Genomic DNA, 26,566 nt, shown 5'->3' with positions numbered 1-26,566 from the left:
TAGATCATCCTATGCTTGGCCTACTTCTTTGAAAATGATGTTTCCCATCTAATTGATAGCTTGGACTGTCCTTTGATCATCCTTCGGTCGGGCATACCCTATCTACATCTGGGACGTCCAATACATTGACATTATGAACTGACCTTAACCACCCAATCCATAAACATCTGAATCCTATGTCGTTCCATAAATCGGACAATTAGAATCATACTATGGAAAAGATTTTCCTGGAATACCCAATTAATTTCAGGAACTAAAGAGTAAATGGTTTGGATCACCTAAATAGTGTGGGCCCTGCTACACCACCTTAGGAGAATGGTCAGAATATCGCCAACTCAAGTACAAAGACCAGAATACCCTTGGGTCAAGGAAAATGGTCAAGATACCGCCAAGTCAGGTAAAAAAGACCAGATGCCCCCGAGTCGAGGAAAATGGTCAAGATACCGCCAAGATAGGTGAAAAGACCAGAATAATGCCTCTGGGACAAAGAAATGGAAATTACTACAATGTCTTTGTTTCAAAATCAAGTCTTGCAAGCCTCAGAACCCCTTCTACTTGTAAGACTTGAGGGGCATTTGTTAGACTCGAAATTTTACAACAAGGGTAAAATAGTAAAAATCCCTTATTAAAGGAGTAATTATACGTTATGATACTCCTAAAAGTAAAAAGGATAAACGTAAAAGTTAAAATACTTTAAAAGGAAATCCCTAAATTTAAAGGAACAAAATAATTCTCGTGAAAAGGAAAACGAGTCACCCATATTTCAAAAGGGGAGGTTACGTAACTCCCCACAAAAGGAGAAGTGATCGTGGAATCCCGGATAAGAGATGAGGTGGCACCCACAATGGCTCCAAAAAGAAAGAGAAGGGGATAAAAGAGATAAGTATAAAAAGGTTAAATCCCTAAATTTTAGGAAATAAAAATGACTCTCGCAAAAGAAGAAGTGAGTCACCCACTTTTCAATAAAGGTGTTACGTAACTCCCCGCAAAAAGAAAAGTGATCGTGGAATCCTGATAAGGGATGAGGTGGCACCCACAACGGCTCCAAAAAAGAAGAAGTGGAGATCGTGAAGTTGAGGAAAAAGGGGGTGAGGTGGCAGTTGCTAACCACTTCAAGAGAGTTCTATAAATAACTCAACATCCTTTAGAAAAGGGATCGGATCTTTGCGAAAGAAAAACGACGTGAAGAAAAGAAGAAGGAGAAGAAAGAAAGGTGAGAAGAGATTACTGGCTAATTCATTTTTTCCTCTTTGCAGGCTTCTCCCAAAAGGTTCCAGAAAGGAGACCAAGAATAAGACCTTTCTCATTCGGGAGAAAGAGGAAAATCCCTTTAGAGAATCTTTCTCTAAGGATCTCTTCTTAGAGACTTGCTAAAGGGAGAAGACCTTTCTCTTTAGGGAGAAAGATGATAAAGGCGACGGTTTCCCCCAAAAGATAAAGATGGCGGTTCCCCCAGAAGAAAGAAGACCTTTCTCCTTCGGGAGAAAGAAGAAAATCCCTTTAGAATCTCTTTCTAGAGACTCTCTAAAGGTCCTTTTAGGATCTCTTCTTAGAGACTCCCTAAAGGGAGAAGACCTTTCTTTTCCTGGAGAAAGATGATAAAGACAGCGGTTTCCCTCAAGAGATAAAGACGGCGGTTCCCCCTGAAGAAAGAAGACCTTTCTCGTTCGGGAGAAAGAAGAAAATCCCTTGAGAATCTCTTTCCGGAACTCTCTAAAGGTCCCTTTAGGATCTCTTCTTAGAGACTTCTTAAAGGGAGAATTTCTTGTTTTGTGATGGGCAAAATAGTCATCCCATGATCAATAGTAAAATATGCATGCCAACTATCCTTCTATATGAATATTTATATCCATGCCGTTGTGCACTTCCCTAACTGTAGTTCTTAGATAATATAATATTTTATTGAATTCACAATATTAAATTGGGTAGCAAAAGTATCCCTTTTTTCTAGATGTATTTGTATAGCATTAATTCCATTTTATGGGCTAATGGTATCTGTATTCACTACATGTTGAGTTGCTTGGAATTTTCACTTACCTAAGTGGTTATCTAGAAGCTTATGATTTGTGGACACGGACACGAGTGTCTTGTGTCGACACGGACAAGGAGTGTCGGACACGGTGAACTCCCAAAATTTAGAAACGGGGACACGTCTAAAATAGAAAGTACATATAATCATGATTTTTGGACACATTCGTGTGCCGAGTTTCGACAAGGACATGAGGTATCGAACATGGCAACCACTAAAAGTCTAGAAACAGTGTCACACATACACATACATATATATATAAAGTTAATGACACTTCTAGCAGTACACTTAAAAGTGTCTAAAGGAGTGTCGACATGTGTGGACACGGGTGTCGTGTCGGACACGACATGACACGCGTGTCTGCAATAAATTCAAAGTGTCGGCCAAATCATAGTCTAGAAGTTATATGGAATTGAATCTGGTGTGGATATGGACTAATTGGAGAGATCATGATCTATGACTATACAGGAAATATAAGTTGTCTCTTAGTTAAAGTAGTTGAGACATTTCACAGGACAAATTACTAGTTAGAAGAATTACTCTCCATATATTTGAATTGTTATCATATCATACTACATGGTTGTTCTTGTCATTTTATCTGTATAGTCATAGATCATGAGTTAGTATCTTGGATTATTTTTTTCAAGTTGAAAACCATTGTAACTTGGAACTTTGGTTCTGTGTGCTCTATTTTTGCGTCATCGAAAAACATGAAAGACATTATAGAAAAGGTGCCCAGCTAGGCCCCACCTCTTATATAGATGCAATTGTCCTGTACCTCACCAAAGTGTCCAGTTAGCCCCCTCCATGTAACTCAAACGTAATTTTCTCTCATAATGCTTTTGAAGAGATACCCATCCTTCACGAAATAGTTATTAACCGCTCCATGCTGACACTGCGCCCTTATCGTAGAACAATCCGTGCCCTCTGCATAAAACTTTAACATCATGTTAAATATGATAACTTTGGCAAACATACAGCTCAATAACTCAAAGCTTATGCTCAAAGAATCAACCATTCTATTGTGACATCATGACTTATGTTGATATCATGGTGTGAAATAACCAATTACTCCAAAAGCTTAAGATGTTAGAGTTGGTGTCATTTAATTATTTATACTTCAACGCCCCCCTCACGTGTGACCCCTCTTTTTTTTGTTTTGTCCTTATACGTGGACTTTTAGTATCGCGGAGTTGTCAGTATTGAACCGAGAACATATTGCAGTATTGAACCGAGAACATATTGCTTTGATACCATGAGAAACAACCAATTACTCCAAAAGCTTAAGCTGCTAGAGTTGGTGTTATTTAATCATTTATGGGTTCCTGCCATAAATGATTAAGCTGCTCTGATACCATGGTTTCCTGCCATGTCTAATGATGAAGGTGAACTCCTCCTACAGGTAAACCACCCATCAAGCATGTTGGCTTCTCAATTTATGTTTTCCATTGATGCGCTTTAATTTCTCATGATCTGAAAAATAAAATGAACTCCTGTTGGCCTCCAAAGACCTTTCTCTTCCAGGAGAAAGATGATAAAGATGGCAGTTTCCTCGAAAAAGATAAAGACGACGGTTCCCCTAAAGGAAAGAAGACCTTTCTCCTTCGGGAGAAAGAAGAAAATCTCTTTAAAATATTTTTCCAGAGACACTCTAAAGATCCCTTTAGGATCTCTTCCCAGAGACTCCCTAAAGGGAGAAGACCTTTCTCCTTCAGGAGAAGGATGATAAAGATGACGGCTCCCCAAAGGAAAGATGAAAGTTTGGGGAATTGAAGGAAGTTACTAGGACAAAAATATTCCACTAGAAAAGATCTGTTAACAAAAAAAGCAGATATTTCTAGTTTATAATTAACAAAAGTTGTATTTAGATAGGGAACCTCTTGATGGATAATCAGAGGTATTTTCTTCTTCAAGAAATGTAATTAACGGCCAATAGAGCCGGAAGTGTACGATCCCAACCAAGATTAATAAAACCGCTTCTCGCAAGAGGGAAATTTGATCCCAGTTTATTTGATGTGTGTGATTCTCCTTTTCCATGCATGTGAAATTTGTTGCGAACACATAGTATGGTCAAAACTATTATGTGATTATATAAAAACCAAAGGTCTTCTAGCTTTATTTCTCTTTTTACAAAGTTCCAATGGTGTTTTGAATCCTTTGCAAAAATAAATGGGTACGGTATGGGTACAAAGAACTAAGCCTTATCTGAATCATTAAAAAGAAAAGAAAAAAAGTTTAGCTATGATGCTAATTAGGAGTACCCGAGGCATATCCTTTACCCTATTTGTGTTTTCTTACCCGATACTTGTATACTCCAGGCTTTTGAAGGATCCAAGTATGACAGGTGGAGGCTGTCTCTTATCATTGTATGTAACTTCAAGTAATAAATATTGATCAGAATGCAAATTTTAAAAGTCTTCTTTTGTGTGAATTCCACAACTGAAATGCTGCACACTAGTTCTAAAATTACTTTTTTGAAAGTTCTTCACCTGCTCGCATCCTCATTAGGTACAGATCAAACTCAGTAGCAGGTCACAAATTTTTTCAATCAAATGAATCATTTCATAACTCTCCTAGATATGTCTATGGATCCAAACAGAACAAATTTATATGACAAATAAGATGGTAAAAAAAAGTTTAAATATCATAAGCAAACAGGATGCAATATCTATTATGTGGTACCCTGAGATTTTAGTCTTGGATCCTTCTTTTGTGATGAGACCTTCGATTCCTTATCTTAGTGTTAATCTACTAACTTGCTTCTACATCCACCACCCCTTCAACAATGCCATTCTTTATCTGAACTATCCAACTAACGACAAGCTTAAATGCCAGACTGTATTCTTTACTTCGTGTGCCTTCATCTTGGAAACACGTTAGCATGGACTTTTTTTTGGGGTCTTTCACATACTCAAAGTTGTAAGGATTCGATATCTATGGTGGTTATCTATCACTAAAATAGCTCATGTTGGTGTATCTCGAAAAAATGCATTGCATGTGATTGATTTGTTTTTTAAAGAAGTGTCTTTCTTGTTGTTTTCTCTTGAATGACAATGAGGGAAACATTGGTACAAGAATGCAATTCTCTGGTGTAAAGCATACCCATTGATGCGGGACGGGTGCCGAGGAAATACTAATTTGTAGCTCTGATACTGTTGTAGGACGGATCTATAGAAGGGATGTTACGGGTGAAAATGATGGGTGAAAATTATGGTTTTGGATCCTAAAATATGTGATTAGATTGGAAAAATATTTCTACTAAGTTTTGGATAGGTTTAGAAGTGTGTAGAGTCTGTAGACACATGCCAGGAATGTGCAGAAATATGCTGCGAAGTTGCAGTGTGTAGACATAGGCTGGAAAGCTGCATGCAAGGGTTTTTGGCGATCCTAAGGAGCACAAGGATCAAAGAATAATTTGTTGAGATCAAGAACTGAAAATAAAGAATCATGGACACCGGAAAAAGAATAAAGAAAGAGAGGAAAAGTTTAGGGATAGAAAACTGACCCGGAGTCGCATCAAGGTTCTCTTAGGCATCACACGTTAGGATATGGAGCCTCACAGTTCAAAAAAGGCATTACACCCAATCATCATAAAAAACCATTAATTTTCATTTTTAGCTGTTTTCAAGGCCTATAGGCCGTTCATATTCATAGGCTATACAAGCCATACGAAATTGAAAAAAATCCTAATAAATCCCAATCCTTGTTGCAAAACAACTTCTTGTCTAATTAGGACTTCTATTTTCTCTTTAATGGACTCTATCTAATCCTGCTACAAATAAACTACTTTTCTTTTTGAAATAAAAGTCCTAATTCAACTGATGAAACTCCTAATGACTTAAGACTCCCATTACATAGACATTTTCTACCACAAAGACTACTATGACTTCTTTTAAGTTGCAAGATGAGCCCTTCAGATCACTTACCACCTAAAGTGATTGATTACACATAACTTAAGGGCGATGATAAATTCGCACCCCCTGAGGATAATTCGCACCCCTTTCACGTTAAAAAGCGTTAAAGTTTGCCACATATCCTCCTTTACATGGGTGCGAATTAACCTACAGGGGGTGCGAATTTGTCATCGCCCTAACTTAAATGACCCCATCACTTAAAGAAACCAAATGATATTGGTTGGAAAAGACCGTAGTACCCCTCCTATAACTTAAGAGACTTAAACACACCTAAAAATTAAAATTTAGACCTCAGGTTGGTCTCCATCACCCATACTAATTGTCAAATTGAAGTTGTTAATCACAGACCAGGGTAATTTGTTGAGATTCTTAGTTTGAGTCATATGGGTCACAAAGATTTGTGCTTGCTCAAATGGAGTTTGTCTAAAATAGTGTCATCAATTTGCGTAAAATAGTGTCATCAATCAAACTACCAGAAGACATCTTTTGAGGCACTTATGGTTATTCTAGCATTTCTTGAATTTCATCTTAGATTTCACTCATTTTTTGCAATGGTTTAGATTTCGCTCATTTGCACGCATTTTCGTAAGCTTCTATAATTTTACAGGATTTCCACTAAAATCTATGATTGGAATCGACATGTTTTTAACTTTCTATTTCCACGGCGACTGACATGCGTACCAAAATTGACATTTAAAACTTTGGCTCAAAAAACAAAATACTTATTAATCAGAACAATATTCAATATTCTGAGAAGTGCTTTAGTATGTTCAGAAATTTCATGCATTCTTCCTTGAGGAAAGAGCATAATCTCAGTTTCTAACCCATCCACAGAAATATAAGCTGATAGACCTCGGTAATTCCCTCAGCACTTGTCCAAAGTTACATGAGTGCGTATGCTAATTTTTCAAATCTAAGAATAGGTTTATGCACAAGCAGTAGAGCCAGTTGAATTCAATAATTGGTGTTGCTCTTAGGTTTTGTTTGCACTGGCAGGCTTGCTGCTCGTGTTAATGCTAACTATTTAATGTTTTTTCAGCGAGGTGATATTAACTTTGGGCCGTTCAAGAACGGTTATGGAGTTTCTATGTGCGGCAAAGGAAAAAAGGAGATCATTCCGTGTATTTGTTGCAGAGGGTGCTCCTAGGTTTGGACACACTTCTCATCTCTATGTACATGGCAGTGAAGCTACTATTTGGCTTGAATTATTTTAATCTTCTTTTGGTTACTCTCCTTCTGGTTTTGTTGTTAAAAACTGGTTATTTATTAGGTATCAGGGACATGTTCTTGCAAAGGAGCTAGTTGCAAAAGGGTTACAGACAACTGTTATTACTGATTCAGCAGTTTTTGCCATGATTTCTAGGGTGAATATGGTAATTCTGACATTGGTTTTCTTTTGCCTATGGTTTCTTAGACATTTCTCTACTTTAACTTGAAAAATCTCAATATAAAGGTGATAGTTGGAGCTCATGCAATAATGGCTAATGGTGGAGTGGTAGCTCCTGTTGGGTTGAATATGGTTGCACTTGCAGCTCAGAGGCATGCTGTCCCATTTGTTGTGGTTGCTGGTAGTCACAAGGTATGTTTGCGTATTTTAACAACTCGGTTTTGGCATGCTGATTGCTCTAGATATTTCTTTTTTCTGTAACCACTATATATGGCTGTTTTGTTCCATCAACAGAGATGAGAAAGGTGCTGTTGTATGATTTTTTCATGTTTAAGTTCATTTGGTAAAATGAGGAAATTTAGTACTTGAGAACCAGTAGCCAACGTATGGTTTTATCCCTCAATGTCATTCGATGGTTGGACGTTAGTCGGTCTCACCCATGAAGGTTTGTAGAGTTGATTGATGAGATTCATGATCGAGTGGAGGGTCACTATGTCCGTTTCCTGCACGTTCGCCGATTGACCAATAGAGAAGCGGACCGGCTTTTGAGATCAGCATTCACAGGGGGCGATTCTGGAGATTTCTGACTTCCTCCTTGACTTTCTTTCTACCTTTTTTTTCTCTGGGGCTTGTATGTTCGATCACCTCGGTCCCGGGGGTCACCCTTTTCTTCTTTTTTATCTCAAATGACACAGTGATCAAAGAGCCAAAGCAACAATTAAGGAAGGTGTTCACTACTTGGACAAAGAACTAAAAGCCGATGCCGGAACGACACTCGGAGAATCCCTGGAGCTGTAGCAGGATTGAAGTTCGTTCAAACGTGAAGCACCGAAGATGGGAAGAGGTTTTTTTTGGCCAGAACTTAAAACCAACTTTCCTTAGTAATATGCAAGTTCATGGCACTATAAAATGCTTAAATTTATCAACATGAACTTAGAAACTCAAATGGACCCAAGTCCCAAGTCTGGAAGGCTACTGCGGTGTTTAAGCATATTAGAACCCATATAGTACTTTGGTCGGTTGACCAAAGGAGTGCCCGGACGACTGAAGCAAAGAATGGTGGAATTTATTAAAATTTCGAGAACCATTGCCCGGACGACTGAAGCCCAGAAGGGAGATTTTTGAAAAAATTCTAGAACCTGTGCTTAGACGACCGAGTCACTACCGAAGGTTTCGTAGACAACTGAAGCCCAGAAAGAAGATTTTAAAAAAAATTCCAGAACCCTTGCTCGAACGACCGAAGGAGTGACTCGTTCAACCGAAGGTGTGTTCATTTTACCGAACAAGGGACTGGCGCAGTGGCTAGTTTCCAACGGTCATGTGCTTGGTCGACCGAAGGTCTTCTGTTCTGCCAATTATACCTTCCAAAACAAGCATATTTTGAGATTCTCTATAAATATGAGCATGGGGATCATTCAAAATAACGTCCCAATAACTACTAATTCTCATCTAATACTTCTAAACTCTTATACTCAACTGAGGATCTTCAAAAAACTTAAATCTCACCCTCGCTCTCATGTGCCATTGATGTTCTGATTACTTTGAGAGGTTGGTATAGTTTTCATTTGTAAATTCTTGAAAGTGTGAGGAAGTTCATTGATTGTTCATCAGCCTATCAAGAGGCAAAATAATTCTTTTATATTCTTTCTTCATTGTATTGGTGTGAGGGGCACCGGATCAACCTTTTGTGTAAAGGAAGCGCGGGGAACGACGTGTAACAGTTTGATGTCTACCTGGAAAAAGATTGGAAAGTGGGTGACTTGTAACGGTTTGGTCCAAGGTTGCCAGAGCAGGAATCGAAAGCGGGAATCGAAAGCTCCCAGGGAAGAATCCTGCTCAAGGTTGCCAGAGCAAGAATCGAAAGCGGGAATCGAAGGCTCCCAGGGAAGAATCCTGCTTCCTTGGTTTGGTCTCTCCCTGGAAATAGATTAGGAGTATAGTGAAGACTCAAGAAAGGGAATCCTTGGGAGAGTGGATGTAGGCTGGATTGGCCGAGCCACTATAAATTACTGTGTCAAATCTCTCCATTTCTTCTCATCTACTTCACTCTTTGGCTTGATAACATTTATTTTGATTATTTTATTGTTCTTGATTGTTAATAGTTTAAATCAGAGAAGTAGGATTCGTACCTGGAGTTGGGGATTCGCGAATCCCCGAATCGCGAATCCGAATCGTGATTCGATTTGAATCCCCGATTCTGGGGAACCCTGATTCCCAATTTTGGGAACCCCGATTCCCAATTTATGAAAACCCCGATTCCCACTTTATAGGAACCCCGATTCCCAGGCGATTCCCTGCGAATCCCCATCGAATCCCAACTCCCCAGCGACTCTCAGTGATTCCCTGGCGAATCCCCGACGAATCCCCGTCGACTATCTGGCAAACCCACGATTCCTGCTTCCCACCATCCCAGGAGCCTTCGATTCCCGCTTTCGAATCCCGAATCGAATCCCGCTTTCGATTCCCGCCTTGGCAACCTTGGTTTAAATCACTTTGCTTTCAAAGATTAATTTGAAAAGGTTTTAAAAACCCCAATTCACCCCCTCTTGGGTTGCTCCGGGGATCAGTGTTGTTGGAAAGTTTAGAACTGTAAACATGTGTCATTTAACAGGTAAGTGGTCAAACTGGTAAACAAGCAAATGTATTATAAAAAACATATAAATGATTCAAAGGATATGTTTTATTCCATTTTGATGATTTATTACGATTTTTTTTTCCTGATTTTTCAATAACTTTTTTGGTTTGATAAGTATCGGAAACTGTTGATGACATATTTTGGATTTTATCCTATCCAAGAATCCTTCTGATTTTGTTTTCTGATTTTTCAATAATTTTTCATCCTGCAATTTTCATGCTAAGGAGAAACACAGAAGGTCGAAAAAGACCCACAAAAAAGGCTCCAAAGGAGCTATATAATGGTTTTGTCTTCATCAAGTCCTGCTGTTGGTTAAGGCTGAAAATTCATATTACGAATCATTCCTATGTGAGCGTATTTTTGTTACATGTGTTTTTGTTTCATTTTAAATTTTAATGTCTTGTTAACATGGTAGGAAAGTTGTGTTAGGTTCTTTTGCAGTGGCTTAGACTAGAGGAGGATCATTTATTGGATTAAACATAGCTTTTTAAGGGTTTTCGAATTTAATATTCTTTAATTTTGGGACCTTCTGGATTGATTATTATTTTGAACGAATTGTAGTGTTTATTGAGATTTGTTTGGAGAGGTTAGTAGAGGACTTTATCAAGAAAAGAAAAAAAGAACTTCAGAGATTAACAAGGGGGCAGAGATTGGCCCACATACAGCAAAGATCTAGATACACCCCCCTTTAGCTAGGGAGTTCGCAGTTGCATTGGTGCTACAGGTAGGTGTAAGGAAAAACAGAGAGGTTCGGGGCATCTATTTGTGGTTTACTTAATCATTCAATAACAGTAGCAAGGTGCCGCTGCTGCCGCAGGCCCGGTGATTCGCATCTAGCTGTGGATATGACATTGGATAAGTCCCTTCCACGAACAGGGGAGAACTACGTAGGTTGTTGACAGTCAGTTGAAGTCCTGTCAGCAGTATGCGTGCCGGCATCAATTTCCAGCACCTTGGTGATTCACATCTAGCTGAGGATATGACATTGGGTAAGTCCCTTCCACGAACAGGGGAGAACAACGTAGGCTGTTGACAGTCAGTTGAAGTCCTGTCAGCAGTATGCATGCCGGCATCAATTCATATCAATTTATCTCTCTCTAATGAATTGTGAGTAAAACTCTGTTTGCTTTTTTTTTTTTGACGACATAGGGTATCCCCACCCCATTTTAGGGCAGGACTAATACCTATGGATGCACACAATCACCTGTAAACCACATGCATCGGGTAAACTCTGTTTGCTTAACTTGTTTCCTATGCAATTATTCAACCATGAGGATTGCTAGTGGATTGATTGCGTCATTTTCTTTTATAACTACTGCACCATTATTACTTAAAAATAAAAAATAAAAAAATGAGACCCAATGAGAAATCTATTTTCATTTTAGGTTGTAGGGGTAATGTCGATCTCAGGAATCTTCCAACCATTTAGAGGTCTTTATTCATTCATGGGTCTACCTTCAGATCACATAACGACCTGATAATGAATTAACCACCTGTCCATATGATACTGGAGTGGTGGTTGTTGCCCAAGTAGGTTCCCGTGATACCACATATACAACCCTTCTGACATGTGAGCACTTAAAAACTCTGATTTGTGATTTTTTTCCTTTTGGAAAAGTATTGATTGATGATAATTGCCTCATTCTCATTTCACAATCTAATCACTAGTCTAAGAAGCTCCCCTGGAGGATTTTAAAGATACTGGTGGATTTCCTTTTATATTGTGCTTGTGGTCTCAAACTCTATGGCTTTTTATGTTTAGTTACTCTATGTATTCTGTTGCCTGGACACATTTATTTTTGAATTGTAACTATTATGGCTGTCAGCCAATGGCCCTAGACTGGTATTGTCTATCTATATATTTTTCTTTACCAGTGAGATAGCAAAATATTGGTTTCTTGTAAACTACTAGTCGTTAAGGTGTATTAGTTTACATGCAGTACTAATATTTCCATATACACAAAATTCATGTGGGGGCAAATGATAAGTTCGCACCCCTGTAGGATAGTTTGCACCCCTTTAACGTTAAAACACGTTAAAACGCGTTAAAAGTCTGCCACATACCCTTCTTTAAAGGGGTGCGAATTATCCTACAGTGGGTGTGACTTTATCATTGCCCTTCCTGTGGGTTAAGATTATTTCCAAAAAGGCGAACATTTGCTGCCCAATTTGTTGCAGGAATGTTTGTATAATAATGTCTGATTATGAAAGTGTATCCTGTCTTTAAGTTTATCACCAAGTTGCAATGAATTGCGAATTGTGAACTATAAAATACTACAAGGGCATAGTAGAAATGGTGGGCTTGACAGTAGCCAAAATTTTTAAATGTTTTCATTTGTTATGTTAAGGAGGTCTAAATTTAGCAGTTTTGTTTTTCTCTCCTTGTCACTCATTGCTTTCGCTTTAGGTGAGGCAGTATTTTTGTGACAGATTTCTGATGGCAACATTTTCATCTTTGTGACTATTGCTTTGTGATCTATATGACAGTTGTGCCCCTTGTATCCACACAATCCGGAAGTTTTGCTAAATGATCTGAAATCCCCATCTGAGTTGCTTGATTTTGGAGAATTCTCGGATTGCTTGGATTTTGGAAGTGGCAGTGGCGTCCCTCTACTTCATGTTGTCAACCCTTCATTTGATTATGTGCCGCCAAAGCTTGTTAGCCTTTTTATCACTGATACGTAAGTTCACACTGTTCTTTATATCATTGCATTCACTTAACATTAACTGGCCAAATAATTTAGCTTTCTGCTCTTTCATGAGTTGTGCAAAAAAATTGAGGTAGAACATCTGAGCATGCAATGAAGCAATTGTTACTGTACACTTAGTCTTAATTTGCTTCACATTGTGTTTGCGTTATCTACTCACATAATAGTTGACAACTTCCCCCAGTTATATTAAAATTAACAAATACTCAACTTTGAAGAAGTATGGCACCCAAATACATCTAATGAAATTGCATATCCATGTCTGATATTTCAATTTTAAGTGTAAAGCCATAACTTGTTTTAAACTAATGCCAGATTGGTGTCGTATTTAGGTGTCATACCTAACCCTGTTATTTTCTTGAAAATTATTGTTCTCCTCATTACAGTGTTAGCTACAACTGATTCTTATAATCTATACTCTTATTGTGAAAACATTCCGAAAAAATTGGCGTCCCAGTTGAAGGAATCAAATCAACTATAATCTATACCCTTATTGTGCAAACATTCCAAAAAAATTGGCCTCCTGGTTGAAGAAATCAAATCAACTAGAATCCATGCCTTACCGTGCAAACATTCTGAAAAAATTGGCGTCCCGGTTGAAGCAATCAAATCAACTGGAATCCATGAAACCAGACTAAATTATTTCGGACTTGAATTGAAGTAGTGAAAAATTCATCACATGAATTGCTTAAAATAGCTAGAGAGAGGATTCTAACAGCTAAAATTGACCATAATTTAATCAAATTAGAATAAAGGCTCTAAGCACAATATCAAAAGAAAAGCCTATAAACTGTTTTTTGTTCTGCTGAAAATTATATATTGCAGTCCCAAAGACTAGAATGTCAGCCATTCAACTTAGACTAATGTCATCCCCTAAAAGTAACCGTAAAACAAGTCCAATACTATCCCAAGAGATTTCACACTAGGGCTGGCAATTTCACCCGTGAAAACGGGGATCCCTGCGCGGGGCGGGGACGGGGACTTAAAAAATTCCCCGGAGCGGATTGTAGTGCTTTAGTGTTTTTCTTGTGAACAGTAAACATTTCTTTTCGGCTAGTGATATTGGCACTACAATATTTTGATATGTGCACGAACACAGCTTGCCATTTCTTCTTCATGGGCATTAAAAAAGTTTTTTTTAGTAGTGCGTGGGGCGGGGATGGGGATTTGATATTCCCCGCGGGGCAGGGACGGGGAATCCCCACTATCCCCGAAGCGGGGACGGGGGGCGGGGAATGCAACATCCGCCCCGCCCCGTTGCCAGCCCTAGTCCACACCAAGCTAAAATAACAATTACAATTTAAAGGCTGCTGTTCCAAACTTTCTTAGAAATAGTGACATGTAAAAGACACTCAAAGCTGTTTCCTATTTCTTTCCAAACCCAAGATACTCTAAAATAATTTATTCCAGAACTAGGGAACTCCCACTTCAAGTTAATATAGAGAACTTTCCAAGCCGGACGTACTGATTTAGAAACATGGGAGACTTCCAAAACCCATTAAAATCCACCATAAAGTTTCCAGAAAATTTGCCATAGTTTCCCTTTCTAGAAAAATTAGCCCTCCTTTTCTTTTGCAATCTGAAGTTGTTGGGATGGACTGCTGACATCAGCATGATGTCATGATGTTGTTGTGTTGACATTATCCGCATTCTCCCTTTGGGCCCACATGTCACATACCATTTTACTAGTATTACGTGAAAAGAAAACTTCGAGTTTTAACGAAAAATTTTTAGATCAATGAAATAATTTGAGTAGAGAATTCAAACTATCTTATTCCATATTGAAATTTTGTTTATAATTAACAAGCAGGTGATGTTGATTCAAATTATATTATTTTTTACACTAAAACAAAAGTTAAAGGGCAGTCTGTCAATTATTTCGTAGTTGTTGGGTTTGTTAATATTTCTAAATTCATTGAGTAGTTCTTTTAATTGTGATTTTTGTTTTTTTCAGGGGAGGGCATAACCCATCATATATGTACCGGCTCATCGCAGATTATTACTCTGCCGATGATATTGTTGTGCAACGGAGGTCAGCTTATGCACAATGAATTTAGCAGACTTTTATCTGAGTATATGGTGAGTTAGTTTTTCTCTATCACAAATTGATTCAAACCATCGAATTCTGTTATGCCTATCAGCACTGCACATGTTGCACAGGTAACTGTTTGTCCATAGTGTCCATTTAGTGGATTTGTCCAAAGTGTCCATTTGGGAGAACCCACCCAGTCTGTTGACTGGTCCAAATATTGCTAAAAAATAACCCATTGCACATTTGATCACTGCCACTTTATTATTGTAATACCCAGCCCCACCAGTGGCCGGGAAACTTAATAATTTTGTCTAAATCTTGGCCGATCTTCGATTGGAGCCTTTCGGACCGTCGGATTATAGTAAGTTCTGACTTACTATTTATCGTAAAAACGGATTTACTATTTATAGTAAATTCCGACTAACTATAACAACCCGGATTTGGGGCAAATTTTTAAATATGATTTTTTTTTCAAAATCCCAAAATCCGAATCGCTACCCCAAAAAGTGAAACCACAACTAAACAATTCTATTCCATTTTCTGAATGTCTATTACATGATTTATCTCAATTGTTAATATCAAACTTTGAACTGAAATAAAATATTAATTGAATCCCTTACTAAAACTCAATATCTATAATGAATAAAAATAACTAAACTTCCATTGGGCTTGACAAGAAGTAACCTTTAAAGAAAATCCTATGAGTACTATCTCTCCCATCCTAAGTGCCACTCAGACCTGTTCATCTGCAAAGGCTCATTCACTTTCTCACCTACAAAGTTTGGAAAATAATCTCAGTCAAACAACAAGCTCATGTGATTGGCTTGGATAATAAAAGTGACAAGAATGAAAATCTGCATTATAAAAGAGTTTCTCATGGCATTCACATGTGATAAGGAAAAGCAATAAGAATTACAAGATTTATTGCTAAGGATAAAGAATACCAATAAGCATGTGAGAATGTCAAGGGAATATACTAAAGATGGCAAATCATGGAATCATATAAGAGAGCCTCAATCATACATAGTACATATAGATAGGTAAACTACGAGAAGTATTATGTCATCTCGATGAGGTATATGGGTCATATCTATCTCCTCATAAGTATATACACAGTGAAATCATCACAACCCCGTCGATCTGTGGCCACGAGGAATCATGTAAATATACCGATTCTCTCCATATATACACATACATCTCATACCATAGAATGAGGCTATAAAACAGTGTATATAGTCTTATGGCCTAAAAATGATAATCCTACCATAAACAATTTCTACAAGGGATTTCCAGGTAATTCAATGACATATGTGCAAAGTACATATATACAAGTAAACTACGAGAAGTATTATGTCATCTCGATGAAGTATATGGGTCATATCTATCTCCTCATAAGATATACACAGTGGAATCATCACAAACCCGTCGATCTGTGGCCACGAGGAATTATGTAAATATACCGAATCTCTCCGTATATATACACATACATCTCATACCATAGTATGAGGCTATAAAAACACTGTGTATTTAGTCTTATAGCCAAAAAATGAAAATCCTACCACAAACAATTTCTACAAGGGATTTCCAGGTAATTCAATGACATAGGTACAAAAGAATGCGAATAATAATAAGAAATGGAAATATAATCACATAAATCATAATTGTAACTAATATTATAAAAGTCAGTCATCACTTGCCTTGATATTGAAGCCTAGGTGATCGTACAAAATCTTGATACTGATCTGAAGATGAGATCCTGAGGTCCAAATTTAATAATTAGCTTGGTGTCAGTTTTTCTTTTGGTCTTATGTTAAAGTTATTTACCTTATCCCTATTATTGTCCTATGATATGTCTTTTTATTTATTTGTTCAACTACTCTCTATGTGGTCCCAAGAATCATATTTTGCATAACCTAAAATATATATTTTCATCAAAATACTCTGAAAATCGGTAATCAAATCAGCTCTAATAACTATTAGAATCTGCAACTAATCACGAAATAAAACTACGAAAATCAACACTTAATCGTACATTCAAACCATGAAAATCTGCACTTATTATGCCCTAAAGACTGTTGCAAAATCAGCACTATTTGTGTGCTTAGATACTCAAAATCAGCATAATTTAGGGATATAAAATTGCCAAAATCAGTAACTAATTATGGTATAAAATTGCTAAAATCGGCAACTAATTAGGGACATAAAATTGTAAAAATCAGCAGTTATGGCACAAAACTCTATAGAATCAGCAGTTTGCATGCCCTAAAAACTGAGAAAAATACGCATTTAAAGAGGTGATAATTGAAAAATCAGGGTTTAATGAGGGCTTAAAAACTGAGAAAATTTAGTAATTAAATATGGGAAAACATGCATATATGGAAACCCTACTTGCAACAAACCCTACAACGTAATTAAACCATAATTAAACCCTGATTTTTTAATTATCACCTATCTTTACATGAGTATTTTTCTCAGTTTTTAGGGCATGAAAACTGTTGATTTTACAGAGTTTTGTGTCCCTAATTAATTGCTGATTTTGGCAGTTTTATGTCCCTAATTAGTTGCTGATTTTGACAGTTTTATACCTTAAATAGGTGCTATTTTGGGTATCTAAGCACACAAATAGTGATATTTTGCAACAGCCTTTAGTGCATAATAAGTGCAGATTTTCATGGTTTTAATGCATGAAAGTGCTGATTTTCGTAGTTTTATTTCGTAATTAGTGGCAAATTTTTATAGTCATTAGGGCTGATTTAGTTGCAGATTTTCAGAGTATTTTGATGAATATATATATATTTTAGAGTATGGAAAATATGATTTTTGGGACCACATAGAGAGTAGTTGAACAAATATATAAAAAGACATATCATAGGACAATAATAGGCATAGGGTAAATAACTTTAACGTAAGACCGAAAGAAGAAACTAACACCAAGCTAATTATTAAATGTGGACCTTAGGATCCTCATCTTCATATCGGTGTCAGGATTTCGTACGATCACCAAATCTTCAATATCAAGGCAAGTGATGACTGACTTTTATAATATTAGTTACGATTGTGATTTCTGTGATTATATTTATGTTTTCTATGATTATTCGCATTCTTTTTGCACCTATGTCATTGAATTACCTGGAAATCCTTTGTAGAAATTGCAAGTGGTAGGATTTTTATTTTTAGGCTGTAAGACTATATGCACAGTGCTTTTGTAGCCTCATACTACGGTATAAGATGTTTGTGTGTATATATGGAGAGATTCAGTATAAATACATGGTTCTTCGTGGCCACAGATCGATGGGTTTGTGATGATTTCACTGTGTATATACTTATGAGGAGATAGATATGACCCATATACCTCATCGAGATGACATAATACTTTTTTTTTTGAGTGTTACGAGATGACATAATACTTCTCGTAGTTTACCTATCTATATGTACTATGTATGATTGAGGCTCTCTTATATGATTCCATGATTTGCCATCTTTAGTATATTCCCTTGACATTCTCACATGCTTATTGGTATTCTTTATACTTAGCAATAACTTCTCTCTTAAAGAAAAAGGAAAAGAACAAATTAATAAATAAACATTTTTAACGAGTTGAACTTTAAAAATAGAAAACTCAAAAGAATATTGATATAACTTTAAAAAAAAAAACGGTATATGCATGAGATTAAGAGTAGGGTTGCGAGAGAACTGTTTAAAAACTCCCTCCGTCATTTACGGACTTGCCTGAGTCAACTCTCTTTTACCTTGGCCGAGTTCTCGTTCAAAATCGAGTTGTGCCCTAGCTTTTTTCTCTGATGAAGAGTGTTTCTCCCGACCAAGTTGATAAAAATTCAAACTCCTTTGAGTCACCCATGTTAATGAATAATTGACCGTATCAATCATTGACTTGCCCAGTAGATTTGGTCATGCCTTTTTACCATGTTGTTCTCCTCGTATGAGCCTGGGTTTTGAAACACTGTGCAAGAGTATATTGGGACCTAATGTTTATTGTTCTGTGCTGCATTTTTTATGGTAACAGTTTTTGGGCCAAGATTTCTTTTTTTTTTGTTGGGTGTGATGCTCAAGATTAATGTGGTGTGAATTGTGTGATGCTTATACATAGTCTAGCAAGTTTTATGCAAACTTGCTGAGTTCTCATCTTTCTGCTGCTTCGTTGATGCCCCATAACATGTTAGCTTGGTTCCGAAGTCACATAGGATATAGGCAGGGACGGAGCCAGGAATTGGCTCTGGTGGGACGTTGAAGGTTAGTAATTAGTTAAACCTCTAGCTGAACTGGACTAAATTTTGGGGTTGTAGTTCAATTCCCAATTACCAGGAAAAAAAATTGAGAAAGATACCCCACACATACAAAGAACTTTGATAATTTAATCAGATTTAAGATACTTGAAGATAATTTAATCAAATGCTACACATGGTTTATCATTAATCCAGTTCATCAAATATTCCTCCACGCTGGTGCAATTTTGGCTTATGCTCAACCAAAGAAATAGTCCAATCAAATGCTACACCTGGTTTGTAAACTGAATTTCCCTGTATAGTTTATACAATGGATTAATCCTCTTTAAAATATAGTTCTAAATATGATCCACGTTCCTTCATGAAAGATTAAAAATATATCCTTAAACAGGAAGTTAAAGCACTCAACATAAATTAAAGTCTCATGCAAACCAGAAGTTGAGTTTTGACAACTGTTTACTAGAAGTCTAGAAGCATTTTTCTTCCAACAACCAAGACAAAGCTGGGAATTTATATCTGCATGATAAATAAATGAATAAAGACAAGTTCACTTCCATTTCTGTATGTTGTTTCAGTCGGTATAAAATTATAAACCATGACATTTTCTATATTAAGAGATTCTCATCTTTCTTCCAAGCTATGGACAAAATCCACCTTATCTCTTTAGTCTTTAATCAAAAAAGCAAAAAACCAGTAAGAAATCATGACTTTGGAGGCCAAAGTCGAAACACTCCATCAAGGTTAGCCTCACAAACCAGACCCAGAACCATCCAAAACGAGAGAAAGAATTAGAAAAAAAATTTAGATTTAAAGAGATAAGGCATATCAATTTATGATACTCAAACCATGGTTTTAAATTTCGACCGAAATCCGAAATTTCGGATTTCAGTGAGGAACGAAACGAAATCGTACCGAAACCGAAATTCCTGAAATTTACCAAATTTCGTTCGAAATTTCAGAAATTTCGTCAAAATTTATAATAAAATAATACTTTTTTTATTCCCGTTAAAGAATTTCGAACAAAAGTACCGAAATTTCAGGTAATTTCGATCGAAATTTCTTCCCAAAAAATCCAGGATTTTATGCACAATACCAGATTTCGCCTGAAATTTCGGTTTCGGATAAGTCCGAAATTTTAGCCGAAACCGAAATTTAAAACCATGACTCAAACCAATGTCTAGATAATTAGCTTACCTCAGACCTTTGAGACCATGGGCCAACAAAGCCACCACTCTAATAACCAAAAAAACTTCCGGAGCTCCAACTCCAAACAAAGAAGCATGAACAACCCTACCCTCGCTGTTTCCCTTCTTTTACAAATGCACAAGCCAAATATAAATCCAAATTACCAAATAGAAAAGGCCAAAGAATATGTTCCACAAAAAATAAAAATTCAACTCAACTCAACTCAACAAAGCCTTTGTCCCAAACTAGTTGGGGTCGGCTAAATGAATCCTTTAGAAAAATTTCATGAAGAAGGAATCTACCCGGCTCTAGTTGGGTTCTTCTACGTGGATCATTTTCTTCCAGTCTATCCTATCCAAGGTCATGTTCTTCGTTATTTTCCTAGTTATCAAGTCTTTCCTCACTGTTTCTACCCAAGTTGTTTTCGGTTTGCCCCTATCTCTTTTTACTCCATCAATTTGGCACGAGTTGCCTCTTCTCACCGGAGCATCCAAAGGCCTACGTTGGATATGTCCAAACCATCTTAAGCGGTGCTCTCTCATCTTCTCCTCAATTGGTGCCACCCCCACCTTTTTATGTATGTCTTCATGTTTAATTCTATCTAGCCTTGTGTGGCTGCACATCCATCTAAGCATTCGCATCTCCGCTACACTCATCTTATGCACATGCTGCTTCTTGGTGGCCCAACATTCTGAGCTGTACAGCATGGCTGGTCTCCCAGCTGTCTTATAAAACTTTCCCTTCAACTTGGTAAGGATTTTACGGTCGCACAAAACTCCTACGGCAAGCTTCCACTTCAACCAACCTGCACTTATTCTATGGTTAACATCATCTTCAATCTCTCCTTCCTTATGTAGAATTGAACCAAGATAGCAGAAGATATCCCTCTTAGGTACCTCCTGTCCAGTCATATTTACTACATCCTCATCCCGCCTCCTTACATTACTAAAGTTGCATTCCATACATTACAAAAAATAAAAATTCAACCCAGGAAAAAAAATCGTAAAAGAAACTCACCCCTCATTTGAGAGGGAAAGAGGTTTAGAGAGACCGAGTGTGTGTGTGTTTGGGGGGAGGGGGGGATTTAGAGAGAGATTTACTAAGAGAGATGGAGAGATTGACAGAGAGAGGGGCTTTATGGACAGAGGTTTTTTTTATTCCCCTTTATATTCCAAATCAGTCCGTTTATCATTGGGATATGCAGCCAGCGGGCTTTAACCCCACCGATATTGTTTCTTTTAATGTTCTGTAAATCCATAATATCTTGTACTGACTTGAGATATCTGTAGGTGCTTTCCAAGGAGCTGCAAACTTATATTTTCTCTGTTTACTTTCTGTAGAACTGATTCTGCAAAATTTTTTTATTGTTCCTCTTCCTCTAGGTTAGAGCTTTCTGCCTCCAAATTTCCTTCTCCAACATTCTGTGCAATTCTGCTATTAAATGTAGTTGTAGGAGGTGTCTTCAACCTTACATTATCTGTTCGATCACCACTGATCTGAGAAGAAACACAACTGAAGCATCCTTTATATATCTGTACTCGTCTCCCTCTTCTGTCTTTGGAACTTCATGTTGGGGCTTTTTCAATTTAGAGAGAGATTTACTAAGAGAGATGGAGAGATTGACAGAGAGAGGGGCTTTATGGACAGAGGTTTTTTTTATTCCCCTTTATATTCCAAATCAGTCCGTTTATCATTGGGATATGCAGCCAGCGGGCTTTAACCCCACCGATATTGTTTCTTTTAATGTTCTGTAAATCCATAATATCTTGTACTGACTTGAGATATCTGTAGGTGCTTTCCAAGGAGCTGCAAACTTATATTTTCTCTGTTTACTTTCTGTAGAACTGATTCTGCAAATTTTTTTTATTGTTCCTCTTCCTCTAGGTTAGAGCTTTCTGCCTCCAAATTTCCTTCTCCAACATTCTGTGCAATTCTGCTATTAAATGTAGTTGTAGGAGGTGTCTTCAACCTTACATTATCTGTTCGATCACCACTGATCTGAGAAGAAACACAACTGAAGCATCCTTTATATATCTGTACTCGTCTCCCTCTTCTGTCTTTGGAACTTCATGTTGGGGCTTTTTCAATTTTGAGTATTATTTTTATTCTGCACATTTCTGCAATCTTCATCATATAGTTTTTCTTGAACTGGTTGATCATTATCTTTGTTACCTTCATTTTTTCCCTCTTTGACTTTTCTCAGTTGGGAACCATTCCAGTTTCCCACTAGAATCTTGTGAAGTTTCTTTTAATTTCTCCCATGTTCGTTGTTTCTCGATCGATGTTTTACACTCCTCACTTCCATGACCAATCTTGAAGCATTTTTTTTGCAGTATGATGTAAGTTTTTCATAAACAATCGGCTGCCATACACCAACTTCGCTGGATATACCAAGATATATTCTCTTAAGTCCTTGAGGAGGTTCACTTCTATGCAGAGACGACATCCATTTTTTACCACTGATTGTTGGAGGCGCAATCTTTATTACATTCCCTATAATTCTTCCCACAAATTTCAAAAGATCCTCATTGTAGAAGATTAGAGGATATGCCTGGGAGGGGTACCAAACTGGAACGATTGGGTTCTCATGCCCAATCTTGATCAAAGGGTTCCAGCGCATGAAACAAAATTGGAAATCTTTGTTGTAAATGTGGTCTTTCAACCCAACTGAAACAAAATTATTTTCATTGCAGAACCTAAATAGGAATTGTCTGTGTAATCAATTACAATCACCAGGAAATCTTGCTGTAAGTGACATGCCTCTTTTGATTTTTTTTTATCTCCACGATGGATGGTCTACCATATGAACATTTTGCAATCACTGATAGCTTGAAGGGCTTCAAAGCCTTTTTCCCCTCACGTTGTCTTTATTTAAGAAAATTGCATGTTCTCCTGAAGATTTTCTTGATGGATTTTTCTACCCGATCTTAACCATGTATATATATATATATATATATATATATATATATATATATAAACATGGTTAATATATATAAACATCAATTATATATATATAATTGATGAATGGATCTATTTGCATCTCTTCCTCTCCTAGATTTTCACGATTCTCAGAGCCGCATGGTAGTTTCTTGGTTCCGATAGTGCGGGAAGTTGTTGAGTTTTTGGAGGATGCGGCAGCTCCTCCTTGGCCGCTGTTCCCTAGGAAACCCTAGGGTGATGAAATTGCTCTTCCAAGTGATTAATAAAGCTTTAGTAGCGGGTTTTATATGACTAGATTTATAAGAGCATGTTTTCAATAGCAGGAAACTCGGGTGCGATTAACAAACTACAGTCGGGAGAGCTTTTTCCCCGTCTTCTCCCAACGTACGATTTGTTTCTATAAGTAATAATAAAATGATTTCAAGTATGGAATTACGTCCAATTCTTGGTATTCAGCAACTCTCCTTTGAAGTGATCGAAGGTACTCTTTAGCTATTGCGAATCCACAGAAACATCGCTACCAAACTTCTTCTTCAATCCAAGAAACGAATATGCTCTGATTCCACCTGCTGTAGTTGGAGAAAGCTAGAGGTTTTTCGTTTCCTAGCATCGGAGGAAAAATAGATATGATAAAGAAGAAAAGAGGCCCTTCGATCGCCGCCAAAGGGAATACAATACTTTGATTCGAGGGGGATAATTTTTTTTTCTTGAAGTAAATATCGTTGAAGGGGATTATATTTACTTCGATCTCAACGAAGTCGAGTTTCTCAGAGCGAAACCGGGAAAATACTCCTACAGGGGCCGGTTTCATTTAATAACTCAGAAGTCCAAAAGTTCACACAGAACTCAAAAATCCGAAGGTTAGTTTCATTTAATAATTCAAAGAAGTCCCTTACAATGCTTTGATAATATCTACTTATAAGAAAAATAAACCTTAAAAGCTAACTTAAGACCTAAGCAATTTATCTCAGTAGTCCATCTAAAGTAATCTAAATAAAAGTTAATGACTTGATGAAAATAACCCTTGAATAGAAATCTTGTCATAGACATCTACCACGTCCGTAAATCGCTCATAACTTCCGCAAATCATGTCCAAATCGTGTGATCATGGTCTTGTTAGATAGGTAATCGAAAAGGCTTTCTAATGATACCAAAATCAAGTTAAATGAACAAGATTTGATGCCTAAAATGTAGGCTACAAATAAGATAACGAAAATAAAACTTGAAGAACATGGGACTTGTTTCACGCTTCGTAGTCTATGAGAACCACACTTTCTTGGCTGTTTTCGCCTACTTCATGACCATTTTGGCCCCTCCCTTACATTTTAATTTTCTTTCCTCTTTGTTTTTTTGTTCAGGAATTTCTTATTATATCATAGAAACAAGAAAAAGTCTGCTCAATATTATCATGTTGGCACTCTCGGAGGGAATTCTAAGGATGACTATTAGGGATTGTTTTAGAAGCCGGAGGAATATCCCTCCGAGAGTCTCGGGGCTCCAGCAATCTTCGGGCTTCTTATGTGAATGTGGAATGAACCTTGAGCGAATTTCGGAGCCTTATCTGTCTTGCCTAGATGGAGGTTACTCCGTCATGGAAGTTTTTGAATCACTTGGGATATTTAATCCTTATTGCAGAAGATTTCTATTTTCATTTGGGCAGGAGACCAACTTGGACATCATCATTGGTTCCAATGGCATCCACCGAGATCGCACGCGGGTTCTTTGGGAAGCATGGAGGACTGGGATACTAGGGGGAGGAGGTTGGATTTTGGTGCCAGAGAGGTTCCTGGTCGGCAAGCTATGGACTCATTTCGTAGGCCTTTCTCGAACGGGAGCGACTAGTTATGCTCAAAATGCAATTACAAAAACTTTGGTACACGCACTTTATGCAGAAAATGCTTACAACCTCGTAATAGAGAAAACCCAAACCCAAACCTAGTGTGGAGACCCAAACAGGCCCAAGTTGCCTCCGGTGAAGAGGATCGAAGCCTGGATGTTCCAACGTCGGTAGTGGATGAACGAAAAAGACATCTTAAGAGCTGTCTTATTGGAAACCTGAAATCTGGTTCTTAGCTCTTAGAGGATGTCTGGGCTTGGGCCAAAAAATTCTGGGGCCTCCCAGATCTGGAAAAACCCTTTGCTATCAGCACAGTGGAGATCTTTTTCCGTTTCGGTTCGGAGGCCCAAGTTACCACTATTCTCCGACGAGGAGGGAGGCTTTTAGGGGACTCCTCTCCTCCTCCAGCCATGGTTCCTGGCGTATAATTCAGGAGCTAGAACTATTTGCTTACGATTTTATAGTATTCCGCTTCATGCTTGGTCCTTTGCCATGGTGGAGATTCTTGGCTCGCATCTGGGTCAGGTCCTTGAGACCCAGCTTTTTGGTAATCACTCCCACTGTTTGACTTTTGCCTCTGCCCTGGTTATATCCCCTCTTTGATTTCCATCCCTTCAATTAATTTAAGGGTAGATTCCACCATTTACTCGGTGGGAATTAAGGTCGTGTCTGATGATAGTATAAATTCTTTGGCTTTGTCGGTAGTGGGAGAGTCTAGTAGCAAAGACAATTTCCCCCTTTTTGGGAATCCCGATGAGTCTCTTACTGTAGACACCCCATTTTGACCGGACCCAAGTTCGCTATGCTTGGGAGAAACCCCATCCGATCATTTCCGCCATGTTTCGCATTTTTCCGTGAGAGGTTGAGAGAGATTATTCATAAGAATCCAAGCGAGGGAGAATTTGGACCCGTTTGGTGGGCCCGCATTGAACATTTGTTTAAAATTCGAATCAACCGAGGGCCCACATTGTGGGGCCCACGTTGTGGGGCCCGCGTTGTGGGGCCCACATTGTGGGGCCTCAGTAGGGCCTCTTGTGAGGCCTCTTATGAAGAACAATAATGATGGATTCTCCACTAAAGAAACATGATGGGCCCTCCACTAAGAACAATAATGATGGATTCTCCACTAAGAAACATGATGGGCCCTCCACTAAGAAGAATGATGATGGATTCTCCACTAAGAAACATGATGGGCCCTCCACTAAGAAGAATGATGATGGATTCTCCACTAAGAAACATGATGGGCCCTCCACTAAGAAGAATGATGATGGATTCTCCACTAAGAAACATGATGGGCCCTCCACTAAGAAGAATGATGATGGATTCTCCACTAAGAAACATGATGGGCCCGCCACTAAGAAGAATGATGATGGATTCTCCACTAAGAGGGACAACATGATGAGCTCTCCACCAACACATCTCTCTCTCTCTCTTTCTCTCCCTATATATATCTTCCTTCCCATCCATAAAAAAAGGAGGAGAAAGAGGAGGAGATTTACCTTCCATTATCTCTTTCTCTTCCATTATCTCTTCCAATCACTCCCTCAAATCCCTTTCCCTATATTCTTCTTCCATTATCTCTCCCAATCACCTCACAATCCTTCCCTCTAAGAGAAAGCGAAAGACGGCGGATCGGATCGGCGGCGGCAAGATCT

General features: G+C 37.9%; 1 protein-coding gene across 3 annotated transcripts in view; it reads left to right on the top strand.

Moving 5' to 3' along the window:
- LOC143852712 (uncharacterized) overlaps window positions 1-26,566 on the top strand; it is a 78,421-nt gene that overhangs the window by 34,164 nt on the left and 17,691 nt on the right. For all 3 annotated transcript variants that reach the window (XM_077362273.1, XM_077362271.1, XM_077362272.1), the window contains 5 exons: window positions 6,983-7,090; window positions 7,214-7,316; window positions 7,397-7,522; window positions 12,453-12,646; window positions 14,628-14,752. In XM_077362273.1, the coding sequence (XP_077218388.1) occupies window positions 6,983-7,090; window positions 7,214-7,316; window positions 7,397-7,522; window positions 12,453-12,646; window positions 14,628-14,724 (628 nt within the window). In that variant the 3' untranslated portion in view covers window positions 14,725-14,752. The remainder of the gene's footprint in view (window positions 1-6,982; window positions 7,091-7,213; window positions 7,317-7,396; window positions 7,523-12,452; window positions 12,647-14,627; window positions 14,753-26,566) is intronic.

Source organism: Tasmannia lanceolata, unplaced genomic scaffold, assembly GCF_043159265.1.
Source record: "Tasmannia lanceolata isolate RefF3 unplaced genomic scaffold, GAP_Taslan_0.1 ptg000019l, whole genome shotgun sequence".
NCBI classification, from domain to species: Eukaryota; Viridiplantae; Streptophyta; class Magnoliopsida; order Canellales; family Winteraceae; genus Tasmannia; species Tasmannia lanceolata.
Note: the sequence above shows the minus strand (reverse complement) of the source record. Positions and strands in the feature narration are given on the sequence as shown.